The 21910-nt window shown below is 58.3% G+C and overlaps 1 protein-coding gene across 1 annotated transcript in view; it reads right to left on the reverse strand.

Annotated features, from left to right (window-relative positions):
- NTN3 (netrin 3) overlaps positions 1-21220 on the reverse strand; it is a 36152-nt gene extending 14932 nt beyond the window's left edge. Inside the window, exons 1-2 of the mRNA XM_064152681.1 lie at positions 21194-21220; positions 8342-9337 (exon numbers count right to left, since the gene is read on the reverse strand). Of these exons, the coding sequence (XP_064008751.1) occupies positions 8342-9308 (967 nt within the window). The 5' untranslated portion in view covers positions 9309-9337; positions 21194-21220. The remainder of the gene's footprint in view (positions 1-8341; positions 9338-21193) is intronic.
- Positions 21221-21910: the final 690 nt, after the last annotated feature.

Genomic DNA, 21910 nt, shown 5'->3' on the forward strand with positions numbered 1-21910 from the left:
TTGTGTCCTTTGAGTGATTGGTTTTGGTCAATTTTTTTCCCTGGTGTTGGAGAAAAATAGGGATTGTGGAGGAAAGTTATGGCACAGCAATCAGCACTGGGATGTGGCACCTTGGAGGGAGAGCAGCAAATGCATATTGGAGCACCTCTGTGAGGAGCAAAGGCTGAGAGCCCTGGGGCTGAGAGCCTGCAGAAGAGCAGCCCCAGAGGGCATCTGAGCAATGCTCAGCAAGAGATAAAGGAGCTGTGGGGGGCAAGAGGCTGAGGCCAGACCCTTGTCAGTGGTGCCCAGGGCCAGCTCAAGGGGCAAGGGGCACAAAGTGGCATCCAGGAGGTTGCATCTGAGCAGGAGGAGAAAGTTTTTTGTTGTGAGGGTGCTGGAGGCCTGGATCAGGCTGCCCAGAGAGGCTGTGGAGTGTCCTTGTGTGGAGAGCTTCCAAGGGCAGCTGGGCACTGTGCTGCTGGGCAAGCTGCTGTGGGTGCCCTGCTTTAGCAGAGGGTTGGAGTGGATGATCTCCAGAGGTCCCTTCCAACCTCACCCTGCTGGGATTCTGTGAAATACTGCCCACGGTCCCTGGCAGCCTAGGATACTGCTGCGAAAGGGATGCTGCTGTGGCAGGCATGCCCACACTCAGCCAGGCTTTGCTAGAGCCAAGAGTGAAGCCAGGGTGAAGAACCCTGACACCCAGGCTGCTCCTTCAGTCACCAGATAATGAGACAGGGACAAGCCAGGGTGCCTCATGCCACTGAACAGAGGCAATTCTGTGCAACTGAGCAAAGGAGGGGGGTTGAATGGCCTTGTTGTTCCCTGCGATCAGTGAAAGGCATGGGGGGCTGATCCCAAGAGGCAGCTTTGCTGTCCCACTGAGAATGCTTGGGGCTGCCCTCAGGAGTCTCTGGCATCCTGTGGGCAATCCGAGGGGCTGGCAGTCCAGAGGGGATGTGAGTGGGCAGCAGAGGAGAAAGGTCAGGTAAATTATTTGCTGCTCTTGGCGTGTCCCTCTCTGCCTCCAGTTTAATTGGTGAAAGAGTAACTGGCCAAGGCCTTTTCACCAGCCCTGCTGAGGGCTGGGGCTCTCCTGGCTGGCACGTCCCTATCACAGGGCCTCCTTTCCCTGGGAACCTGCCACAAATCCTCCCTGAAGCCACCTTTTGGAAAGCAACCTCCTCTTGCTGCCCAGCATTGTGCCCTCTGCCTGCAGGCAGCGACGCTGCCCACTCTGAGTTGTTGGTCAGCAAACTGCTGCCGCCTTAACAGGTGCCAAGCTGGGACTTTGAACCAATCCTGCTTGGGCAACACCTGGAGCTGGCTGGGCTTGACCACGCTGGGATGGGTGGCTGTACCCTGCTCGTGGCTGGGGTCACAGCAGCACGCGTGACCGTCCCCGTGCCCTCCCGGCGCAGCCACCCAGCGCTAATGGGGGCTGACAGGTTCGCCCCCCAGCCCCGGCCTGGCTCAATGCTTGCAGTGTTCCTTGCTTGCAAGCTCTGCCTGCCTCCTGTTAATCACTAATTAAAGGCTTGAATGCTCCCTGCTGTTTGGGGTATTAATAAGAATTTAATTGCACAGTTTGGAGCTAATTATGTGGCGGCTCACTTCCGCTCCGCTCCAGTCCGCCCCATTAAACAATCATATGATCAATTAAACAATCACAAGATCTAATAATTTGCAATAACAGACTAATTAAACACCCACACCTTGCAGCACAGCAACCTTCCGGGCCCTTTTCTTGATGGAGTTTGAACCCCTCCCCAGACCGGGGCCACCCCTGCAACTGGGACGCCATAGCTGGAGGAGCCTAGGAAGATGGCATGAAGGGGCTTGGGGAAGGGAGCTGGCACTGAGGCACACATGTGGCAGGAGATGGAGTTGGCAGGGCAGGAGTGGGGCTCCCCACCCTGACAAGTTCCCTGGGAAGAATTAGGGAAGGGAAGGGAAGGGAAGGGAAGGTGAGAGAAGAGAAGAGAAGAGAAGAGAAGAGAAGAGAAGAGAAGAGAAGAGAAGAGAAGAGAAGAGAAGAGAAGAGAAGAGAAGAGAAGAGAAGAGAAGAGAAGAGAAGAGAAGAGAGAGGAGAGGGGAGAGGGGAGAGGGGAGAGGGGAGAGGGGAGAGGGGAGAGGGGAGAGGGGAGAGGGGAGAGGGGAGAGGGGAGAGGGGAGAGGGGAGAGGGGAGAGGGGAGAGGGGAGAGGGGAGAGGGGAGAGGGGAGAGGGGAGAGGGGAGAGGGGAGAGGGGAGAGGGGAGAGGGGAGAGGGGAGAGGGGAGAGGGGAGAGGGGAGAGAGGAGAGAGGAGAGAGGAGAGAGGAGAGAGGAGAAGAGAGAAGAGAGAAGAGAGAGGGCAGCTGGCTCAGTGAAACCCTAGAGCAGCTGCTGCTGCCAACCCACAGCATATTGGAGCTGCGCCCCTCCTTTGGCTGGAGGAGAGCTCAGGCAGGATGGTAGGGCAGGACGGGGCTGCACCTCCACCCCGGGAAAGGGAAATGAGGCCAGAAAAGCCCCTTCAAAGAATCACAGCATGGCAGGGGTTGGAAGGGACCTCTCGAGTTCATCCAATCCAACCTCCCTGCCAGATCAGGGTTACTTGGGGCAGGTCACACAGGAACATGTCTGAGTGGGCCTTGAAAGTCTCTAGAGATACAGACCTCACCACTCTCAGGGCAGCCTGCTTCAGGGCTCTGCCACGCTCACAGTACAGAAGTTCCTCCTCATGTTTAGATGGAACTTCCTGTGGTCAAGTCTGCACTCAATGCTTCTTGTCCTGTCACTGGGGAGCACTGAGAAGAGTCTGGCCCCATCCTCCTGACACCACCCCTTAGATATTTGTAAGCATTCATAAGATCTCCCTCAGTCTCCTCTTCTCCAGGCTGCCCAGCCCCAGCTCTCAGCCTCTCCTCATGTAAGAGATGTTTCAGTGCCCTCAGCACCTTAATGGCCCTCATGTTAGCTCCCCTCCTGTCCTACATCATGGTAAGGTGCCCCTCGACAGGGGCAGGGGCTTGTACCTCTGCCGCTATGCAACATGAGAAGAATCAGAAGCAGAGAGGGGCTGTGAGCTGAGAACAAGGCTGTGAGAGACAAAGCTGAGCTACTCCAACCCTATTCTAGGGGCAGTAGGACTGAGGATGCTCAGACAATGTTCATCTCCTCTACCACTGTGGCTGCCTCCCCATGCATCCCAGGTGTGCTGGGATGCTGCACCCCATGGGGACCAGGTGCCCAAGCAGGGGTGGCAGGGGCATGCTGCCTGCTTGTCCACCTGGAAAAGGCATCACCTACCCCACTCCCACCCCCTGCTCTCCCGGTGGCCAGTGCTGCTGAGAACCTGCTATCTGCCAGCACATTCTTGGGGTACCCTGCTGTGGGGCTGCAACAAGGGAAGGGGCTGCAGATGCTACTGCCAAGAGGCTACCAGCAGCATGGATCCTGCACCCTCAGGATAGAACAGACTGGGGCAGCTCACTGGGAGATTGCTGAGATAATTTTGCCATGGGAAGCAATGAGATAGAAAAAGAAAGGAAACATGAATGGGCGTCACAGAATGATAGAACTGTTTGGGTTGGAAAAGCCCTCTAGAATCATTGAGTCCAACCATCAATTTGACACCACTAAGACTATCAAACCATGTCCCCAAGTGCCATGGTCACAGGTTACTTGGACACCTCCAGAGATGAGGACTCCATCACCTTCCTGGGCAGTCTGTTCCTGACCACTCCTGCAGCAAAGAAAATTTTCCTCCTCTCCAAACTAACCCTTCCCTGGAACAATTTCAGGCCAGTTCCTCTCCTTCTATCCCCTGAGACTAGGAAGCAGAGCCCAACCCCCATCTGGCTCCAGCCTCCTCTCAGGGAGCTGTAGAGAGCAATGAGGTCTCCCTCAGGCTCCTCTTCTCCAGGCTGAACACAGAATCAAAAGATCACAGAAGGGTCCTCCAGAGATCATCAAGTCCAATCTCCCTGCCAAGGCAGGATCCCCCAGGGTAGTTTGCACAGGAATGCATCCATGGGGGTTTGGAGAGTCTCCCGAGAAGATGACTCCACAACCTCTCTGGGCAGCCTGCTCCAGAGATCCATCACCCTCACTGTAAAGAAGTTTCTCCTCGTGTTGAGGTGAACCTTCTCTGCTCCACTTTGTAGCCGTTGCCTTAGTGCCTCAGCTGCTCCTCCCCAGCCCTGTTCTCCAGACCCTTCCCCAGGCTGGTTGCCCTTCTCTGGCCCTGCTCCATCCCCCCAAAGTTCTTCTCGGAGTGAGTGGCCCAAAACTGACGCCAGGATTGGAGATGCGGCCCACAGCCGAGTATACAGGGAAGCAGATGGGATTCCCTACACCCCATCGCGCTCCGGGGGTCGCTATTTCCAGGGCTTGGCATCCCAGCTGGGTCCCAGCACCGAGCCGAGCGAGAGGCAGCCAGCGAGGAGCGCGCAGCCCCTTCCCCGCCGAGCCCCCCGGATCAAAGCAGCTCCGCGCATTGTGCCGGTGCCGCATTGTGCCGGGGCTGCGGGCAGCGCTCCCGCCGCGGCGGCCACAATGGGAACAAGAGCTCCGCGCTCCCGGCCGCCGCGGCCATTACTTCCAGTGGCTGCCCTCTGCTAATCCGCTTCCCCTGCCCGCCGGCTCTGAGGATGGTCTGCCGAGGGCTGACCTGGGCAGGCGGGGACCAGAGGTGGCGGTGGGAAGGAGGAGGTGACGCCCGGCGATAATAAGGCCACCTGCGGGGTCAGGAGTTTGGCCATCCCCTCCCGCAGGCCACTCTGCCGGCGCTGCGCTGAGTCTGCCACGGGGACACACGGATGGGGACAGGTCTCTCTCTCCCTTGTCCTTCTCTTTGCCTCCTTTTGAGCAGGGCACATCAGAGGGCACACAGTGTCGGCAGGACAAGTTCCCCATGGGACACACAGCCTTTGTCGGGATACCAGGAGAGCCTCCTGTGCCCATGGACTGATGGCACCATTTTCTAACCACCTGGCATGGGGCCACACACCCTGCAGTATGGAGCTGGCACTGTGCCCTTGTGCCAAGCCAGCAGCACCGCAGATCCACTGTTGCCATCCTGGCTGTGACAATCCCAAGAATCTCTGCTTGCCAAAGTCACACCAGTCCCTGCAACGCTGCAGCTCAGCGATGTCCCCACCAATGTCGTGGCACTCCGTGGCAGCTGTGGTGGGGTCATGCCAACCTCAGACATCACTGGGCTGCTTCATCTCAGCATTTCCCTGCACCAGCCAGAGGCAGGAATTCTTGTGGTAGAAGGGGAATTTGTCCTTTCCTCACAATGCACGGATGGATGTCTCAGCACCATCATATGCTGGGCACAGGCCACCAGTTTGCCCCCAGAGCAGGCAGAGGCTCCCATGCGCTGGAGGAGGCCAAACCCCCATGCAGGGCACTGGGCAGCACAAAGCCAAGATGTGACATCCCAGCACAACCTGAAACTGTGCCAGCCCCATGGCTCCACACAGATCCACTTTATAAATCATAGAATTGTGTGGGTTGGAAAAGCCCTCCAAGAGCATCCAGTCTAACCAGCAACCCAACACCACCATGGCCACTAAGCCATGGCCCCAGGTGCCATGGCCACACCTTTCTTCAACACTTCCAGGGACAGTGACTCCATCACCTCCCTGGGCAGCCTGTTCCAATCCCCAATCACCCTTGCAGCAAAGGGAGCAGAGCCCAAGCCCCCACCTGGCTGCAGCCTCCTCTCAGGGAGCTGTGGAGAGCAATGAGGTCTCCCCTCAACCTCCTCTTCTCCAGCTCCCTCAGCTGTTCCTCCCCAGCCCTGCTCTCCAGACCCTTCCCCAGCTTCTCTGCCCTTCTCTGGCCCTGCTCCAGCCCATCAATGTCCTTTTTGGAGTGAGGGCCCCAAAACTCAACCCAGTATTCAAGGTACAATCACTGGCCATGTTGACAGTGCCTTTTCTGATCTAGGCCAGAATTCTGGTTGCCTTCTTAGCCATCTGGGCACATCCTGGCTCATGTTCAACTGCTGCCAACCAGCATACCCAGGTCCTTTTCTGATGGCAATTCCCAGCCACTCTGTCCCAAGTCTGAAGCATTCATGGGCCTGTTGTGACCCAAATGCAGGACCCAGCACTAGGATTCCTTAAACCTCACCAGGTTTAACAGCTGCCAGCACTGAGCTGCCCAGCTCCTGAATTCAGCCTCCTTCCTCCTCCCCAGACACAGGTGACTCCACCGCAGTCAGCATCACAGTCCCCCGGCCACGGGACAGATTCCACAAGTCCACAGCCCCCGGGGCTGAGCAAAGGGAACTTCCCGGGCGGCCTCTCCTTTTAATTGGTTCTAATTGGTGCGGCTGTTGGTGCTGGCTGGGGACGTGGCTTTGTTGAAATGCAGCCTGGGGAAGGCCGGGGTAGCTAATCCAGCTTTCAGGCGCTAAGCCCTTTGGAGGCGGCTGATGGAGAAGCTCTTTCAGGTCCCTTCAGAGAGGGCACAAAGCCCGAGAGGGGAAAGTGAGAAAGAAGTGGAGCAAAGCACCAGGCAGAACTTTCACACGCAGCTCGGGAAGGGCTTTGTGAGCAGGGCTTGTGGGGGGCGGGGGGGACTTGAAAGGACAGCACCGTGCCCCTGACTCCTCTGCTTCCCCGACTCCTCTGTTCTTCCTCCGTTATCTTTGCAGCCCCGTCTGCCCAAAGAGTTATGGAGCTGGCGGCAGGGATGCCCTGCAGAGTGGCACCTTCACCGAGGTGATGGACAAGGTGGGCAGATCTGCAGATGCTGGCTCAAAATGAGTGTACTCTGGTCCTTTTGTGCTGGCAGAGCCACCCCTGCTGCCATTGCTGCTGTGCCTGAGGGTTCAGTGGACAGGCAGATGTGGTGTGGGGTGTCACAGGGGAGCCAACCCTTGGATCATGGTCCTCCTCTGGTCCCACGGGGGCTCTATGGGTTCACCCACCCGTTGGAGTCCTCCCTTGCCTGGCCTGGAGGCAGCTGGAGGCAGTGGCCATGGGCAAGACGCAGAGCTGAGAGGTGGCTTTCTGATCTTTGCTCCAAAAGTCATCTTTCTGAGCCAAAAAAGCTGACAGATGCCCACAGGAAGTGAGGTGGTGGAAGACATCAGCTGCAGTGCTTGCTTTGTGTCTGCTGCCTTTTCAGCCACTCTCAGAAGAAACCCACGGTGACAGCAACATATTCAAGCCAACAGCTGAGATCTCAACAAGGCATTGATCACTAACACCAACAAGTCCCTCTGACCTCTGGCACACCCTCTAAACCTTTCAGGGGCTGATTGATGGTTCAGCTTTCCCTTGTCTCCATCCTTCTGCCACCCCCTGGGATTTGGCCCAGGAGAAGAGTCTACCCCTCCTTCTCCTAAAGCTTCACAGGGCTCTGGCATTGCCCAATCCCACTCCAAATCAAGACAGATAGGCAAAAACCTCTACCAGAATTCCCCAGAGACATGCAAGCAGGACAACCAGTTGGATGGTTTGGAAATGTTTTGTTTCAGTGACAACATCTTTAAAGGAGGGAAAGCATTGCAAGGACAAACAAGCTAAAGCCACCACACCAAGCACCGTGCCAGACCCATGGCAAATTGGGGTATCCTAAGGGCTACCTTCATCTCTGCCAGGATTTGTTGTCTGTCCCCTGCCCCAAAGCACATCTCAGAGGAGATCTCCACAATTCCCAGTCCTGTGCCCAAGAGGTTTGATGCCTAAGGGGAATGACTGAAGCACAGGCATCCCATACCCCACACCAAGATTGGAAGACACCAGTGATTTTCAGAGGGTTTTGGTGCTTTGGCTCATGGTTGAAGCACTGCACCTTTGAAAGGGCACCCACAGCAGAGACAGGGCAGCTGCCTGAGCCTTCCCCAAACTTCCAGCAAGAGGGATGCTCCTTGGCATCTCTAGATGAGCATGCTTCACTCAGAAGAGGAAGCTGAGGAGAGACCTCGTTGCTGTCTACAGCTACCTGAAAGGAGGTTGTGGAGGGGCTGCTGCTGGTCTCTTCTCACAAGTAAACAGTGATAGAACAAGAGGGAATGGCCTCGAGCTGCAACTGGGTGGGTTTAGACTGGACATTAGGAAACATTTTTTACCAGCAAGAGTGGTCAGGCATTGGAATGAGCTGCCCAGGGAGGTGGTGGAGTCACCAACCCTGGGTGTGTTTAAAAGTCATTTGGATGTGGTGCTTGAGGGTGAACTTTGTAGAGTAGGGGCAACAGTTGGACGTGGTGATCCTGGGGGGCTTTTCCAAATGGAATGTTTGATTCTGTGGTTTAGCACCCATCACATCTGCCCTCAATGACCTGTTTTAGGGTTTGGGTCCCAGAAACCATCCCCTCCCTCCCTAAAAAAAACCCCAACATTTACAATTCCCTTACCCAGGCACTCGTTGGCCTCGCGGGCGCTGGCCCGCTGCCAGGGCCGGTCGTAGTGGAAGGGCTTGCAGCGGTCGCACTCGGGACCCTCCGTGTTGTGCTTGCAGTCGCAGACCAGCTTCTGCTCCTTGTCCTTGACGCAGCGCGCAGCGTGCCCATTGCACTTGCAGCGCCCGCCCACCTGCAGCTCCCCCACCGCGTAGTAATAGGGCGTCGAGCCGGTGCCCCCCTCCTCCTCACCGCCATCCCGGCCGCCCAGGTCACGGAGGAGGTGCGGCCGGCTGAAGACCACGCGAATGTCGGTGGCCGTCACCCAGTCCTGCAGCACAGGGCTGCTGTCGAAGTCCTGGGCAGAGGGTCGCCCGTCAAGGGTGCTGAAAGCGATGAGCCCGCCGGTGAGAGGGTAGAGGTCGGTAAGGCCGTCGGTGCAGAGGGCCTCCTGCTCGTTCTGCTTGGTGACGGTGGCTTTGCTGGGCTTGCCATAGATCTTACGGCACTGGGAGGAGTAGTACTGGTAGGGCACCCAGGTCTTGCCGTAGTCCATGGACTTGAGGATGGCAGTGGACTCTGGACGGGGTGAGCAGAACTGGAGGCTGACGTAGACCACCTCAAACTTCTTGCCAAGGGAGAGGGTGAGTGTGACATTCTGGGGGGAGTGGTGGAGGGTCTCTGAACGCCAACACGTCATGTTGGAGGCGGTGTTGAGGTCAGTCAGGTAGGCGGGTGGGTGGGCTCGGCGGGGGTCTGAGGCATTGCAGTGCCGTGTTGGGGGCTTCCCGCACGTGCTAGAGGCTTGGACTTCCTTCCCGAAGGCAGCATTGACAAACTCAGGGATGCAGCGTCGAGGAGCTCCATTCTCATCATAGCAAGGGTCTGGGGGGGTCTGCTGGGCCACAAAGGGGTTCACCGTTTGGGAGAGCCCCAGCATGGTGGTGGTGAGGAGCAAGCGCAGGAGTTGCAGGACCTCCATCCTCCCGGGGTGAGGGAAGTGGCTCCTCCCTGCGGTGAGAGCAAAGAGAGTGAATGGCAGCAGCAGCCCCACTCAGAGTGGTGTGGCTGTGGCACAGCAGCCCATGTGGGGAGGCTCGTAAGGGATGGGGAACGCCCCCATGTCTGGCCCAAGACCTGTGTTCACCTTCCCATCCCACATCTACTTTGGCACCCTGGAAGCAGGGCAGGGAGCTGATGACTTTGCTCTGCCTTACCCACATCAGTCCCTTGCCACTCAGGAGCAGCAGTGCAGTGCCACAGTAAATGGTAAAGGAGCTGAGCTTTGGAAGGAGGAGGCTGAAATCAGGGTTTGGCCCTTCCCCAGCCTCTCACAAACTGTCGCAGGGGTGACAGGAATGCCTGTGTCTGGCAGCAGGCCCAGCTGTCGCTCACAGCTCAGAGACCCCTGCCACTGTGCAGCTGAAAAGTACAGGTGAGGTGGAAGAGACAGGGTGACCTTTCAGCTGTTGACAGTAGCTGCAAACCCCAAGACCTTATGGGAACATTTTGCAACAGGCAGGAGCTCACCAAGGTGAAGTCTTGGGGCTCCTGAGTCCAACACCATCTTGCCTGCCATGTTCCAGTAGCATCCTGGCCACAGGCATGGTGGCTCCCCTGAGCCAGGGGCTGGGTCCAACCTTCAACCCAACACCTCCATGACTACATCTTAATTCATGTCATATCTACTCATTTCTTGAACACCTCCAGGGATGGGGACTCCACCACCTCCCTGGGCAGCCTGTGCCAATCCCTGACCACTCTTTCAGCAATGAAATTCTTCCTAACCTGCAACCTAAGCCTCCCCTGGTGCAGCTTGAAGCCATTTTCTCTTGTCCTGTTGTTAGTTACTTGGAAGCAGAGGACAACACCAGCCTCACCACAGCCTCCTCTCAGGTATCCTTTCACATTACCCAACTGTTCCCACTGGTCAGAGGAAACTGTTCTGGCCTCACCTCTGAGAAACCCAGGTCTGGGTCTGGCCTCTCTGTTAATGGAGTGAAAGACAAGGACTAAATTCAGGGCTTGGCTCGGCTCTTCTCCCAGCACAGGGCCAGAGGATGCTGGGTGGCTCCCAGGGAACATGGCCCAGCTCCCACATCTGTGGCTTGGAAGGGTGGAAGAGAGACTGGAAGTCATGTCCCCTCCTGCAGGCTCTGGCCACAGCAGGAGCATCCCACAAGAGGCCGATGGGCTGTGCCCCATCCTCAGAATCATTCAATGGCCAAGGCCTTTGGTGGAGGACAGCCCTGCTGCAGCGGATGGCAGAACCATGAGCTGCCCAGCTGGGCAGATGGCATCAGCCGTGTTCTTCTATGGGCTTTACTGGAGGGCTTGAGCTGAGCACTGCCCACCCAGCCACCAAGTCAGATTCTCTGACCTCTACCTGCCCATGCCGAGCCAGGGCAGGCAGAAGTGATCCCACCAGTAAATCCTTCAGGACAACTTGGGTTTGTGCTTCCCTCTCAGGGAAAACGGCCTGGGCCAGCAGCACGACCCAGCAGAGGCAGGGAGTTCTGCTCCTCAGCACTGCGCTAGCCTCTCCAGCCACCCACTCCAGCAGAAGGAGGCTGGGTCCAGGAATTTCTTTGTTGTTTTTCCCCTTTTACAATGAAAAGGAGCTGCGGCTGTGGAAGAAAAGCTGCCTCACCCGGGGCTGCCAAACCGCTAATGGGGGGAAGCTCCTCCCTTCTCAGCCATGCTCAGCCCAGCAGCCAGCACCGGAGTCTGTGCCTGCTGAGGGGGCAGAGGGGACAAGGGTCTCGGTCCATCCCTGGACACGTCTCCCAGTTCAAATCCTGGCCCTACCACTTCACTCACTGCTGATGGAAAAGGAGATGCTCACTGCTGAGAAACCTGCAGCTTCCTTGATGGTTTCTGCCTTGCCCCATCAGTGTGCCCCCCTTTAAGTGGTAGTGCTACAAAGCTTTTAGGGCATACAGCAGCCCACGGCTCGGTGGCATGGCAGCTGGCTGGCAGGAACACGGGGGATGCTGTCCTTGAAGCACCCAGAGCACCAAGAACGCCCTGCTCAAGCCTTGTGACATGCAGGCAAGAGCTGCAGGAGCAGAAAGAGGAGCAGCTTGGACAGAGCAACCAGCACAGTGGCTAAGAGCATCCCTCACTGCAGCCAGCCCAGGGGGTTCTGTGGGGCCCCCCAACCCCACTGCAGGCAGCTGCCTCATTTTCTGCAAGTTCCCCAGCATCTTCCTGCTCAGGAGCTGTTGAAAGAGGACAGGGCCTGGTAAACTCTCAGTGCAATCCTGATGGGACAAGTGCGGCCCCTTTGGTTCTGTGACGCTGCCAGCTCCCTCACCAGCCCCATCCCATCACACACCCCATGGACCCGGACCCAGCTGGGTGCAGCACCATCACCTCCCATCCCACCAGCCCTAGGGCAGCACATAGCATGGGGACGGCCCTGTGGGAGGACTCCATGATGGGAAGGGAGAGGAGTAACCTCAGGGATGCCTCAGCAGCTGTGTCCATCCACTCCAGGGGCACTCCAGGTATCTCAACCCTGTCAGGAAGAAGTCCTCTCGACCTCCTCTCTGCTCCATGGCAGTAAGGGCACAGGAGTAGGGCCAGGCTCAATCATGCCACCGGCAAAGGCCTTTTAATTCCCTGTTTGGCAAGACACATAGGTATGGGGAAACCTCTGTCCAGGAGAGACAGCACCAGCACCCAGTGATGGCCAGGAAAGAGCCCAGAGGTGCTCTGAAGTGTTCTGAGCAGGGCTGGAGCTGCAGGTCTAGCACCAGGACTGGGGTTTTGCATAATCACAGAACAGTGGGGGTTGGAAATGACCTCTGCAGGTCATTGAGTACATCCCCCCTGCCAAGGCAGGGGCACCTAGAGAAAGTCACACAGGAACACATTCAGGTGTGTTTCGAATGTCTCTAGTGCTTTCAGGGCACATGGGGGCCACAAGCACCTCCTGCCTGCCCTCCCTACTCTGATGGGAAACTCTGTACATCCTGCCAGCCATATCAAAGCACAACCTCTGGAGTTTCAGTGCCCACCTTCTGGGCTCTGCTTCTGTCAGGGAGCAGCTGCTGGGGAGCCCATGTCAGCATGGGGAGCCTACGCTGGCACAAGGAGCCTGTGATGGTGCTTCTCTTCATGCTGACCCAGGGAGCCCATGCTGATGCAAGGAGCCCGTGGTGATGTGGGGAGCCCTTGTTGGCACAAGAAGCCCACACTGGCATCGGGAGCCCATGCTGGTGCAAGGAGCCCATGCTGCTGTGGGGAGCTCACACTGGCACGGGGAGCCCATGCTGCTGTGGGGAGCTCACACTGGCACGGGGAGCCCATGCTGTTGCGGGGAGCTCACACTGGCACGGAGAGTCCACACTGGTGCAAGGAGCCCATATGGGTGCAGGGAGCCCACAGTGGCATGGGGAGTCCACGCTGCTGCGGGGAGCCCATGCTGGCGCAAGGAGCCTGCTCTGTCCTGGGGAGCCCTGAGTGGCACAGGGAGCCCCGAGTGGCACGGGGAGCCCCGAGTGGCACAGGGAGCCCTGAGTGGCACGGGGAGCCCGGAGTGGCACGGGGAGCCCCGAGTGGCACGGGGAGCCCGGAGTGCCACGGGGAGCCCCGAGTGGCACGGGGAGCCCCGAGTGGCACAGGGAGCCCCGAGTGGCACGGGGAGCCCAGAGTGCCACGGGGAGCCCCGAGTGGCACGGGGAGCCCCGAGTGGCACGGGGAGCCCGGAGTGGCACGGGGAGCCCTGAGTGGCACGGGGAGCCCGGAGTGGCACGGGGAGCCCTGAGTGGCACAGGGAGCCCCGAGTGGCACGGGGAGCCCCGAGTGGCACGGGGAGCCCGGAGTGGCACGGGGAGCCCCGAGTGGCACGTGGAGCCCGGAGTGGCACGGGGAGCCCCGAGTGGCACGGGGAGCCCCGAGTGGCACGGGGAGCCCGGAGTGGCACGGGGAGCCCCGAGTGGCACGGGGAGCCCCGAGTGGCACGGGGAGCCCGGAGTGGCACGGGGAGCCCCGAGTGGCACGGGGAGCCCGGGCTGTCCCAGCAGCACGCCGGCGCTGCGGCGGGCGGGCATGAATGGAAATCCTTCTGGTGGGCAGACCACACACAGGCGCGCACGCTCCGCTCGCCGCTCGCCCCATTATCCCCTGACAGAGAGCCGGGGCCGGTGGTCTCCGCGGGCCTCACCTCCGCCTCGGAGAGGAGGGCAAGCTGCAATCTGCTCCTTTCTATGCATATTCAGCGTGACCCCGGGACTGCGGGCAAGCTGCCAGTGGGGCCTGCCGGTGGGTACTTCTCTCCTCGGCCTCCATCTGCCCCCCGTCTTTTTGCGCTTCCCATCTTCGCGGTTTTCCCCACCCCCCTCCGCCCCGGTTTGGATCAAGGGGGGAGACGCTGCTGACAGGCAGGGGGAAGTGGGATGAGCAGCGTCGGCACCCAAGCCAGCCCAGCATCAGGAGGGACATCAGCGATGGGGTGCATGTGCCAGGGACGGCATCTCAAAAGGTGTCCCCAGCGAGGCGCTCGGGTGGCCCCCACCAGCACCCACGGGGCCGGGGGGGACACACGATGGTGTGGGGCTCACCCTTCCTGAGGAAGCAGCCGCCCTCCTGGCTCGTCCCCAGCGGCGGCTGCATTTTTGAGGTGGGCGATTTCCTCCCTGCTGCGCTCCGGGGACGCCGGCAGCCGTGTGGTTTGGAGGGCGGTCACGCCGCCCCGGCACTTCACAAGTGCTTCACGAAAATTAGCTACCGCATCCAAGGCTTCTACACCCCTCCGCCCTCCAGCCACACACTTCCCAGAGCTACCGGCGGCCTCTCTTCGCCATGCGGGAGGCTGGTCGGGGGCCATGCTCCAGCCCTCTGTGGGTTCCCCTTCCCATCGCCCTGCTGGGAGGCAGCGCTGTCATGCCAGGCACAGCTGCGCGCCCAGCGCTCCAGGTCTGCCAGCGATGAGCCATCGGGTGGGTGCTCGCCCCCCCCAAAACTGAAGGCAGGAGGCAGGTGCAGCAGGTGAGCCAGGGCAAAGAGAGCAAACTTCCCCCCCAAAACGGATGCTGCTGCCTGCGGCAGCCCCAGGGTCACCACCCGGCAGCCCAGGGGCAGCGGCAGCTTTGCAGAGGTAATTACAGGATTAAGTGGAACAACACGGAGCGGGGAGGGAAGGGGGTTATTAGCCAGATTTGATCCCAGGACCTCTGCTGCACAGGAGCAGCCTGCTCTAATTAAAGCGGAGGGGGAAGGTATGAGCAGCCCTAGCAGTGCTCTGTCGTCTGCTGCGGCCACCAAAACACGTGGGGTTTGAAAGCAGCTGCTGGCTAAAGCTCAGCAGCCAGCACTGCCTGGGAGGAGAAGTGGATGTCCAAAGGGATGGTAGGGAAATGGTGCTCTCCTCCTGCCAGTGATCTGCACTGCTCCCCCAGGTCCTCTCCAACGTCACTGGCATGGTGCTGTGGGTCAGGTTTCTCCTCCAGGCCAGGGCAGCATGGTGCAAGGGATACTCGCATCACTGGAGGAAAGCTTATGGCTGAGATGGGGATGCCTGGTCCTCACAAGGTGCTACATCATCCTGTGGACAGGGATGAGGCCCTGGGTGCCAGCATAGGGCAGAGGCAGCTATCCACACAAATGGGGCACCAAAAGGCTCCTCGTGGCATGGCACAACTGTGGAGCAGTGGTGAGAAGAACCCCAGGTAAGGACCAAAGGATCCAAGTACATGAGATTTAGCGCCTAGATCCAGAAGGGTTTAGACAGGGCTGTTCCACAAGGACTGCTAATCCCAGAGTTGTGCCATCCCTGGCAAATTTCACCAGCAGCTTAGGTGTCCTCTAAGTAGAAGGGCATTTGGGATATAGGAGAAAACTCAAAGCAGCAGAATGATGTGCTGTATCTAGGCACAAATGACCAGAGCAGGCCCCTCAATCAGGGCATACCTGCTTCCAGACACTCCCCTTTCTAGTGAAGGTGTCCCTGCTCCCTTGCCACGCGTGCTGTGGGAGCAATGCACTGCAGATCTGCTCCAGACCCATGAACAGGATCCATCCTGGGGAGCTGCTGGGGTCCCCACCCCTTCTGTCCTCTCTGTGGGCACTGGTCCCTCACCCACCACACTGATGTCCGGCTGGGTGATGCTTGGTTTCCCCACCCAACAAGCAGAATACATCAGGACCAGAGTGAGCTCCGGCCACGGATAAATCATTCCATGTGTCACTGGGACAAAAAAACACAACCGAGAAGTATTTAAAATGAAAGGAAAAACCCCAGGCAGCCAAGGGGCTGGGAGCGGGCCGGGCTTTCTGGCGGGAGGGAGCGTGCGTGGCAGGGAGAGGCCGGAGGGCCGCGGCAGGGTGGGCAGCACTAATCACCCTCCCGGCCGCTAATGGAGCGAGCAGTGCCCACTGGGGACGCGGCTAATGGCAGGGAGGAGATGCCTCGCTCCTCTTTATGAGCTTCCTCCTGCCTTCTGATCTTTAAATATCAGAAGCTTCCGAGTGTGCCGGGGCCCACCTGGGTGGAGTCGAGCACTCTGTGTCACTCCCCCCACTCCAGGATTCCTGCTCCCCAAAGTAGGTGCAGCTGATGTGGGCACAGCCGCGTCTCGCCGCAGCAGGCACCGCCGGCGATAGATACTGCAAGGCGCTCTGGCAGGCTGGAGCCAGCATTACACAAGCCATACGATATCCCAGCAGTGCCAAGAGACACATACAAATTACACTGCATGCAGGAAAGGATGGGCCAGATTCTGACCTCAGCCCCCTTGGCATCAGCCAGAAGTAACTCCATTCAGATCGGGCCAAACCAAGACGTAAGCGACTCCATTCAAATTTACACTGGCATACCTGTGGTCAGAATCTGGCCTGGCTTGAATTAGTGGCAGCCTGATGTTACAAAAGGCAGAGAGGGAGCCCAGATTTCCTAGGTTATCGAAAACAACAACAGAACAAAAAGGAATCCACCACGAAGCAAACAGTCCCTGGGCTGCTCAACCATGTGCACGGAGCTGTCAAAGCCTGGATGCTCAGATCCAGCCCAGCTCACCCATCCTGCTGACTCGTAAGCCATACTGACCATAGGAAGGCAGGACCAACATCCACCACGGGTGTCCTGCCAGTTCTCCCATGCCTCCTCTGCTCACCAGAGCCCTGGTGAGATCACCCAGGTCAGAGGTGGTCCTGCTCCTGAGAGGAGATTTAAGCAGGTGGAGGTGAATATGTTGCTGCAACACTCTCTTGTGTTGCCAGGCCAGTGAAGATCTCCTCCTCCTTGCCCTCTCAAGGAAGTATCACAGTATCACAGTATCACAGTATCATCAGGGTTGGAAGAGACCTCACAGATCATCAAGTCCAACCCTTTACCACGGAGCTCAAGGCTAGACCATGGCACCAAGTGCCACGTCCAACCTTGCCTTGAACTGCCCCAGGGACGGCGACTCCACCACCTCCCCGGGCAGCCCATTCCAGTGTCCAATGACTCTCTCAGTGAAGAACTTTCTCCTCACCTCAAGACTAAATCTCCCCTGGCGCAGCCTGAGGCTGTGTCCTCTCGTTCTGGTGCTGGCCACCTGAGAGAAGAGAGCAACCTCCCCCTGGCCACAACCACCCATCAGGTAGTTGTAGACAGCAATAAGGTCTGCCCTGAGCCTCCTCTTCTCCAGGCTAAACAATCCCAGCTCCCTCAGCCTCTCCTCGTAGGGCTGTGCTCAAGGCCTCTCACCAGCCTCGTCGCCCTTCTCTGGACACGCTCAAGTATTTGGAGCCCCTGGCTTTGCAGGAGCTGAAAGCATGGTTGCCTTGATACTACCCTACTAAATAACCTCTACTACTGCTTGATTTGTTGCTTGCATAGAATCACAGAATGGCTTGGGTTGGAAGGGACCTTAAAGATCATCCAGCTCCAATCTGCCTGCCATGGGCAGGGACACCTCCCACTGGACTGGGTTGCTCCAGGCCCTATCCAACCAGTCTTTGAACACTTCCAGGGTTGGAGCCTCTATAGCTTCCCTGCAGAACCCATTCCAGTGGTTCCAACTCTAACCCCATCCCGTCTCTCCGATCCCTTGGCACATTGCTAGCCCATGACCTGTCTCCATTGTGTGCTCTAGAGAGAGCATCACTCAGGGTGCAGAGGATTGCCCTCCCGCCACTCCCAGCGGAAGCGCAGGACTCAGGCAGCCCCGGCCCAGAAGCCCTCGCTGCTTCAGCCCCGTTTCCACTCCCCACGGAAATAAAGCGATCTGGTTTCCATAACCTCCCTCGCTGCCTTTTCACAACATGCTGGGCACAGATGTTGAAAATGGCCGGGATGAATATTTAAAATGGTATTCAGAAATGACAACACTTGGCCGGCTCTGAAAGGTCCCTCACATCGGGCAGAGGATGGCTCACAACAACGGGGCCGGAAACAGGGCTGCGCTTGGACATCTCATTTTTCCCAGCCCCCACCCCCCCCTCTGGCCATTGGTCCAATATTTCATGCCCTCGGTGATGTCGCAGACTGTTGGAGCTTGAGTGCCAGCCAAGCCTGCAGCGCTGGGAAGAGGCCGTCACGTAGGTTGCTCGGCATCACGGGGCAGAGCGGAGCATGGAAAATCTGTCGCGTTTCCATATGCAGCGCGAGTGTCCTGGGCAGCCTCAGGGAGGGGCTGCTGGGGGCACCGCATAATTGCTTCCTTATGGAGCAGGGCCTGACTAACAAGGGTGGGGGAACAGGAGGCAGAGGTGCCGTGGACACCCTCGGCACACCAGCTGATGAAGGAAGATGAAGGCATCTCCAACACGTGCCCCAAGGCCCGCTCTGGTGTTTGCCTCCTTTAGGGTTGGGAAACCCTGCTCAGACTCATGCACCCACCAACTGCCACCCAAGGTGGGACTTCTGCTCCAGCTGGCCCTGGCCAAAGACATCACATTCTGATGCCCAGGGACCAGCAGCAATGCACCTCAGCCTAGGCTCCCAGCAGCTTTCATTTCTGGTGGGCTCCTTGCTTCAGGCCATACCATGTTCAGCTGCATCCCTAGGCCTGGCTTCCTTCTCTTCCTGGGCCGCAGACTCACCTGTATTCCTTCCAACCCAGCATTCCACCTGCCCTCTTTTCTGCAGAGACCCAACTCCTCTTCCTCCTTCCACATGAAGGATGTTAAAACCCTGCCAGCCCACCCTGCACATGGACTGCTGGACCTCCTGTCCTTCCACCGGCTCACTCCAACCAGGTGGTCAGAAAAGCACAGCAGCTCCCTCTGCAGCAGCTCCCTCTGTTTTGTACAGGGGACATTACAGGGGGGAAAAAAAGAGAGAGAAAGAAAAAAGGAAAAAAAGTTTCCTCCATCCATCCCAACACCTTGGAGGCTGTTCTTGGAGCCTGGCTCCAGACACATCCCTGCTGCACTGACCACATGGAACTCCAGCCTCTCCTGGCTTTGAGAGCAGAAAAGAACCTGCTGGAGAACCTGGCTGGAGAAGAATCATAGAATCAGTCAGGGTTGGAAGGATCATCCATTTCCAACCCCCCTGCCATGGGTAGGGACACCCTGCCCTAGAGCAGGCTGCCCACAGCCTCAGCCAGCCTGGCTTTAAACACCTCCAGGGACCGGGGACTCAACCACCTCCCTGAGCAACCCATTTCAGGCTCTCACCACTCTCATGCTGAACAACTTCCTCCTCACATCCAGCCTGAACCAACCCATCTCCAGCTTTGCTCCATTCCCACCAGTCCTGTCGTTCTCTGAGAGCCCAAAAAGTCTCTTCCCAGCGTTTTTGTAGGCTCCCTTCAGATACTGAAAGGCCACAACAAGGTCACTTCGGAGCCTCCTCTTGTCCATAATGAACAACCCCAATTCTTTCAGTCTGTCTTCACAGGAGAGCTGCTCCAGCCTTCTGATCATCCCCATGGCCCTTCTCTGGACATGCTCCAGCACGTCCACATCCTTCCTGGATGCAATACTCCAGGTGGGGTCTCAGCAGAGCAGAGTAGAGGGGGAGAATCACCTCCCTCAACCTGCTGGCCACACTTCTCCTGTTGCAGCCCAGGCTCTGGTTGTCCCTCCACGCTGCAAGTGCACACTGCTGGCTCATGCTGAGCTTCTCGCCCACCAGCACCCCCAAGTCCCTCTCCTCAGGGCTGCTCTCCAGCCACTCACTGCCCAGCCTGGATTTGTGCCTGGCATTGCCTCGACCCAGATGCAGGACCTTGCACTTGGTCTTGTTTAACCTCCTGAGGTTGGTTTGTGCCCACCTCTCCAGCCTGTCCAGGTCTCTCTGGATGAATCCCTTCCCTCCAGCATGTCTGCTGCATCACACAGCTTGGTGTTGTCAGCAGACTTGCTGAAGGCACACTCAGTGGCACTGTCCATGTCACCCACAAAGATGTTGAACAAGACTGGTCCCAGGACTGATCCCTGAGGGACTCCACTTGTCACTGGCCTCCACTTGGACATGGACCCATTGACAGCCACTCTTTGGGTGTGGTCATCAAGCCAATTCTTTATCCATCTAGTGGTCTGCTCATCAAACCCATGTGTCACCAGCTTGGAGACCAGGCTGTGGTGTGGGACAGCGTCAAAGGCCTTGCTCAAGTCTAGGTAAATGACATCAGTTGCTCACCCCTCATCTATTAATGTTGTGACCTGTTCATAGAAGGCCACCAGGTTTGTCAGGCAGGATTTGCCCTTGGTGAAGCCATGCTCACTGTACCCAATCACCTCTTCACTATTCTTCTGTCTCAGTAGTGCCTCCAGAAGGATCTGCTCCATGATCTTACCGGGCACAGTAAGAAGGATCTGTTTTGTTTCCAGCCACCCAGGCTTTGTACATCCAGGTCTATGCCCAGCATCATCTCAGTCCAACTGCAGGTCTGACCCAAACAGAGGTGAGGATGCTCAGCCCAGCTTATGCCCCTTACATTCACAAGGTGCTCTCAGCTGGGTGAGCACTGCCTGGCTGAGCGCCAAGCCAGCAAGACGAGCTCATTCTCCTGCTTACAGGGCCCTCAGCACTCACCCCGCTTGGAGAGAGCCAAGGCAGGCATCAGACTACTGAGCACCATGTCCCCAGCACGCCTTATCCTGAGAAAGGTATTTTCATCCACCCACTCTTTTGGAACAGCAAAAGCAGACCCACCAAAAGCAGCCCGGCCTGCCTCCCCCTGTGCCACCATTCACCTGCACATGCCCTGCCCAGAACCATCCACCCCCACCCCAGCTGTGGACTGGGCTGTGGTGGGTGCCTGCAGGTCCCAGTTGGCATGGTCTCAGGATTGCCGTGCAGCTGAGTGTATCCTGCAGGACCTTTTCCCAGAGGGAATGCACCCTGCCAGCCACCCTGCAGAAGGGTCTGTCAGACAGCTGTGCTGGGGCAGGATGAGCCACAGACCCCAAGCCTGGGCTGGTGGCTTTCTGGCTGGGAAGACCTTCTGAGCAGATCAAGGCCTCAGCAGGAGATGCGGGCAGGGAGAGCACGTGTGTGCCCCGTGCCTGCTCAGCCAGAGCTGGCACGGCGGGCAGCAGCCTGGCACAGCTCCCGCTGCTGCACCCTCACCCACGGTGGGCCCGGGGCTTAGTTCCCTGGGTGGCTCCGGTCCCCCCAGGCAAGGGGGGATGTGCGGCAGCGCCCGGCTTCGGTACAGCGCCGAGCACCCCGCGTTCCCTCCAGGCTCTGCCGGGCAGGGCCAAAGCAACAACAGAGCCAGAAGCGGGGCTCGGCCGTGCCCGGCGGCGGACGGCACCCGCGGCCCCGCGGCGGGGAGGTCCCGTTTTCGGCAGTGAAAGGATGGAAATAAAGGATCGGGGAGGGGAGGAAGTGGAGAATAAAAGGCCAGGAGGGAGGCAGCGGCGGGGAGGGGAGCGGGGAGCCGGGGCCGGCAGCACTGGGAAGTTGGAGCAGCGGCAGCTTACCGAGCCGGGCAGGTAGCGGGGCCAGTCCTGGCGGCAGGTCCGGAGCGAGGCGGCGACAGCAGCCGTGGCCGCGCAGCAGCGGCAGCAGCGGGGCGGGGGGCAGCTTCCCCTGCCCTGAGCTGATCGCAAGGCAATAAAAGAAACAAAACAAACAAACAAAAAAAAAAAAGGGCAAAAACAGTGAAGAAGAAGAAAAATGAAAAAGAAAAAAAAAACAAACCCTCAACAGTAATAGCAAATTTCCAGGGAAGGGAAGGAAAAAGAGAAAGGAAAACAAGGTGGAGCGGCGCAAAGCGGGAGCGCTGCTGCCGGTGGTGCAGTCGGGTCCCAGCGCCGTGCCCGCCGCCGGCCGCGCTCCCGCCCGCTCCCGCTCCGCCGCACCGCCCGCGGCTGCTCCGACTGCGGGAGGGAGGCGGCAGGGAGAGGAGAAAGGGAGAGGAAAGAGAAAAACAAACAAACCAAAACAAATTAAAAGAAAAAAAAAAAAAAAGGAAGAAAAAGCAAGAAGTGGAGAAACTGAGCCGCGAGCACTGGCTGGAAGCGGAGTAAAAAAGGCTCCAATAAATCCCGGGTTGAAAAGAAGGGAAAAGTCACCTCCCCGAGGAAATCAGAAGCAGATTTCGAGCCATTTAATCACATGCAGGGAGGTGTGTGCGTGTGTGCACCGCCCGCCGCGCCGCTGCCAGCCCTGCCTCCGCCTCCCGCCGCCCGCCGCCG

The sequence above is a fragment of the Pogoniulus pusillus genome, chromosome 13 (genome assembly GCF_015220805.1).
Source record: "Pogoniulus pusillus isolate bPogPus1 chromosome 13, bPogPus1.pri, whole genome shotgun sequence".
NCBI lineage: Eukaryota > Metazoa > Chordata > Aves > Piciformes > Lybiidae > Pogoniulus > Pogoniulus pusillus.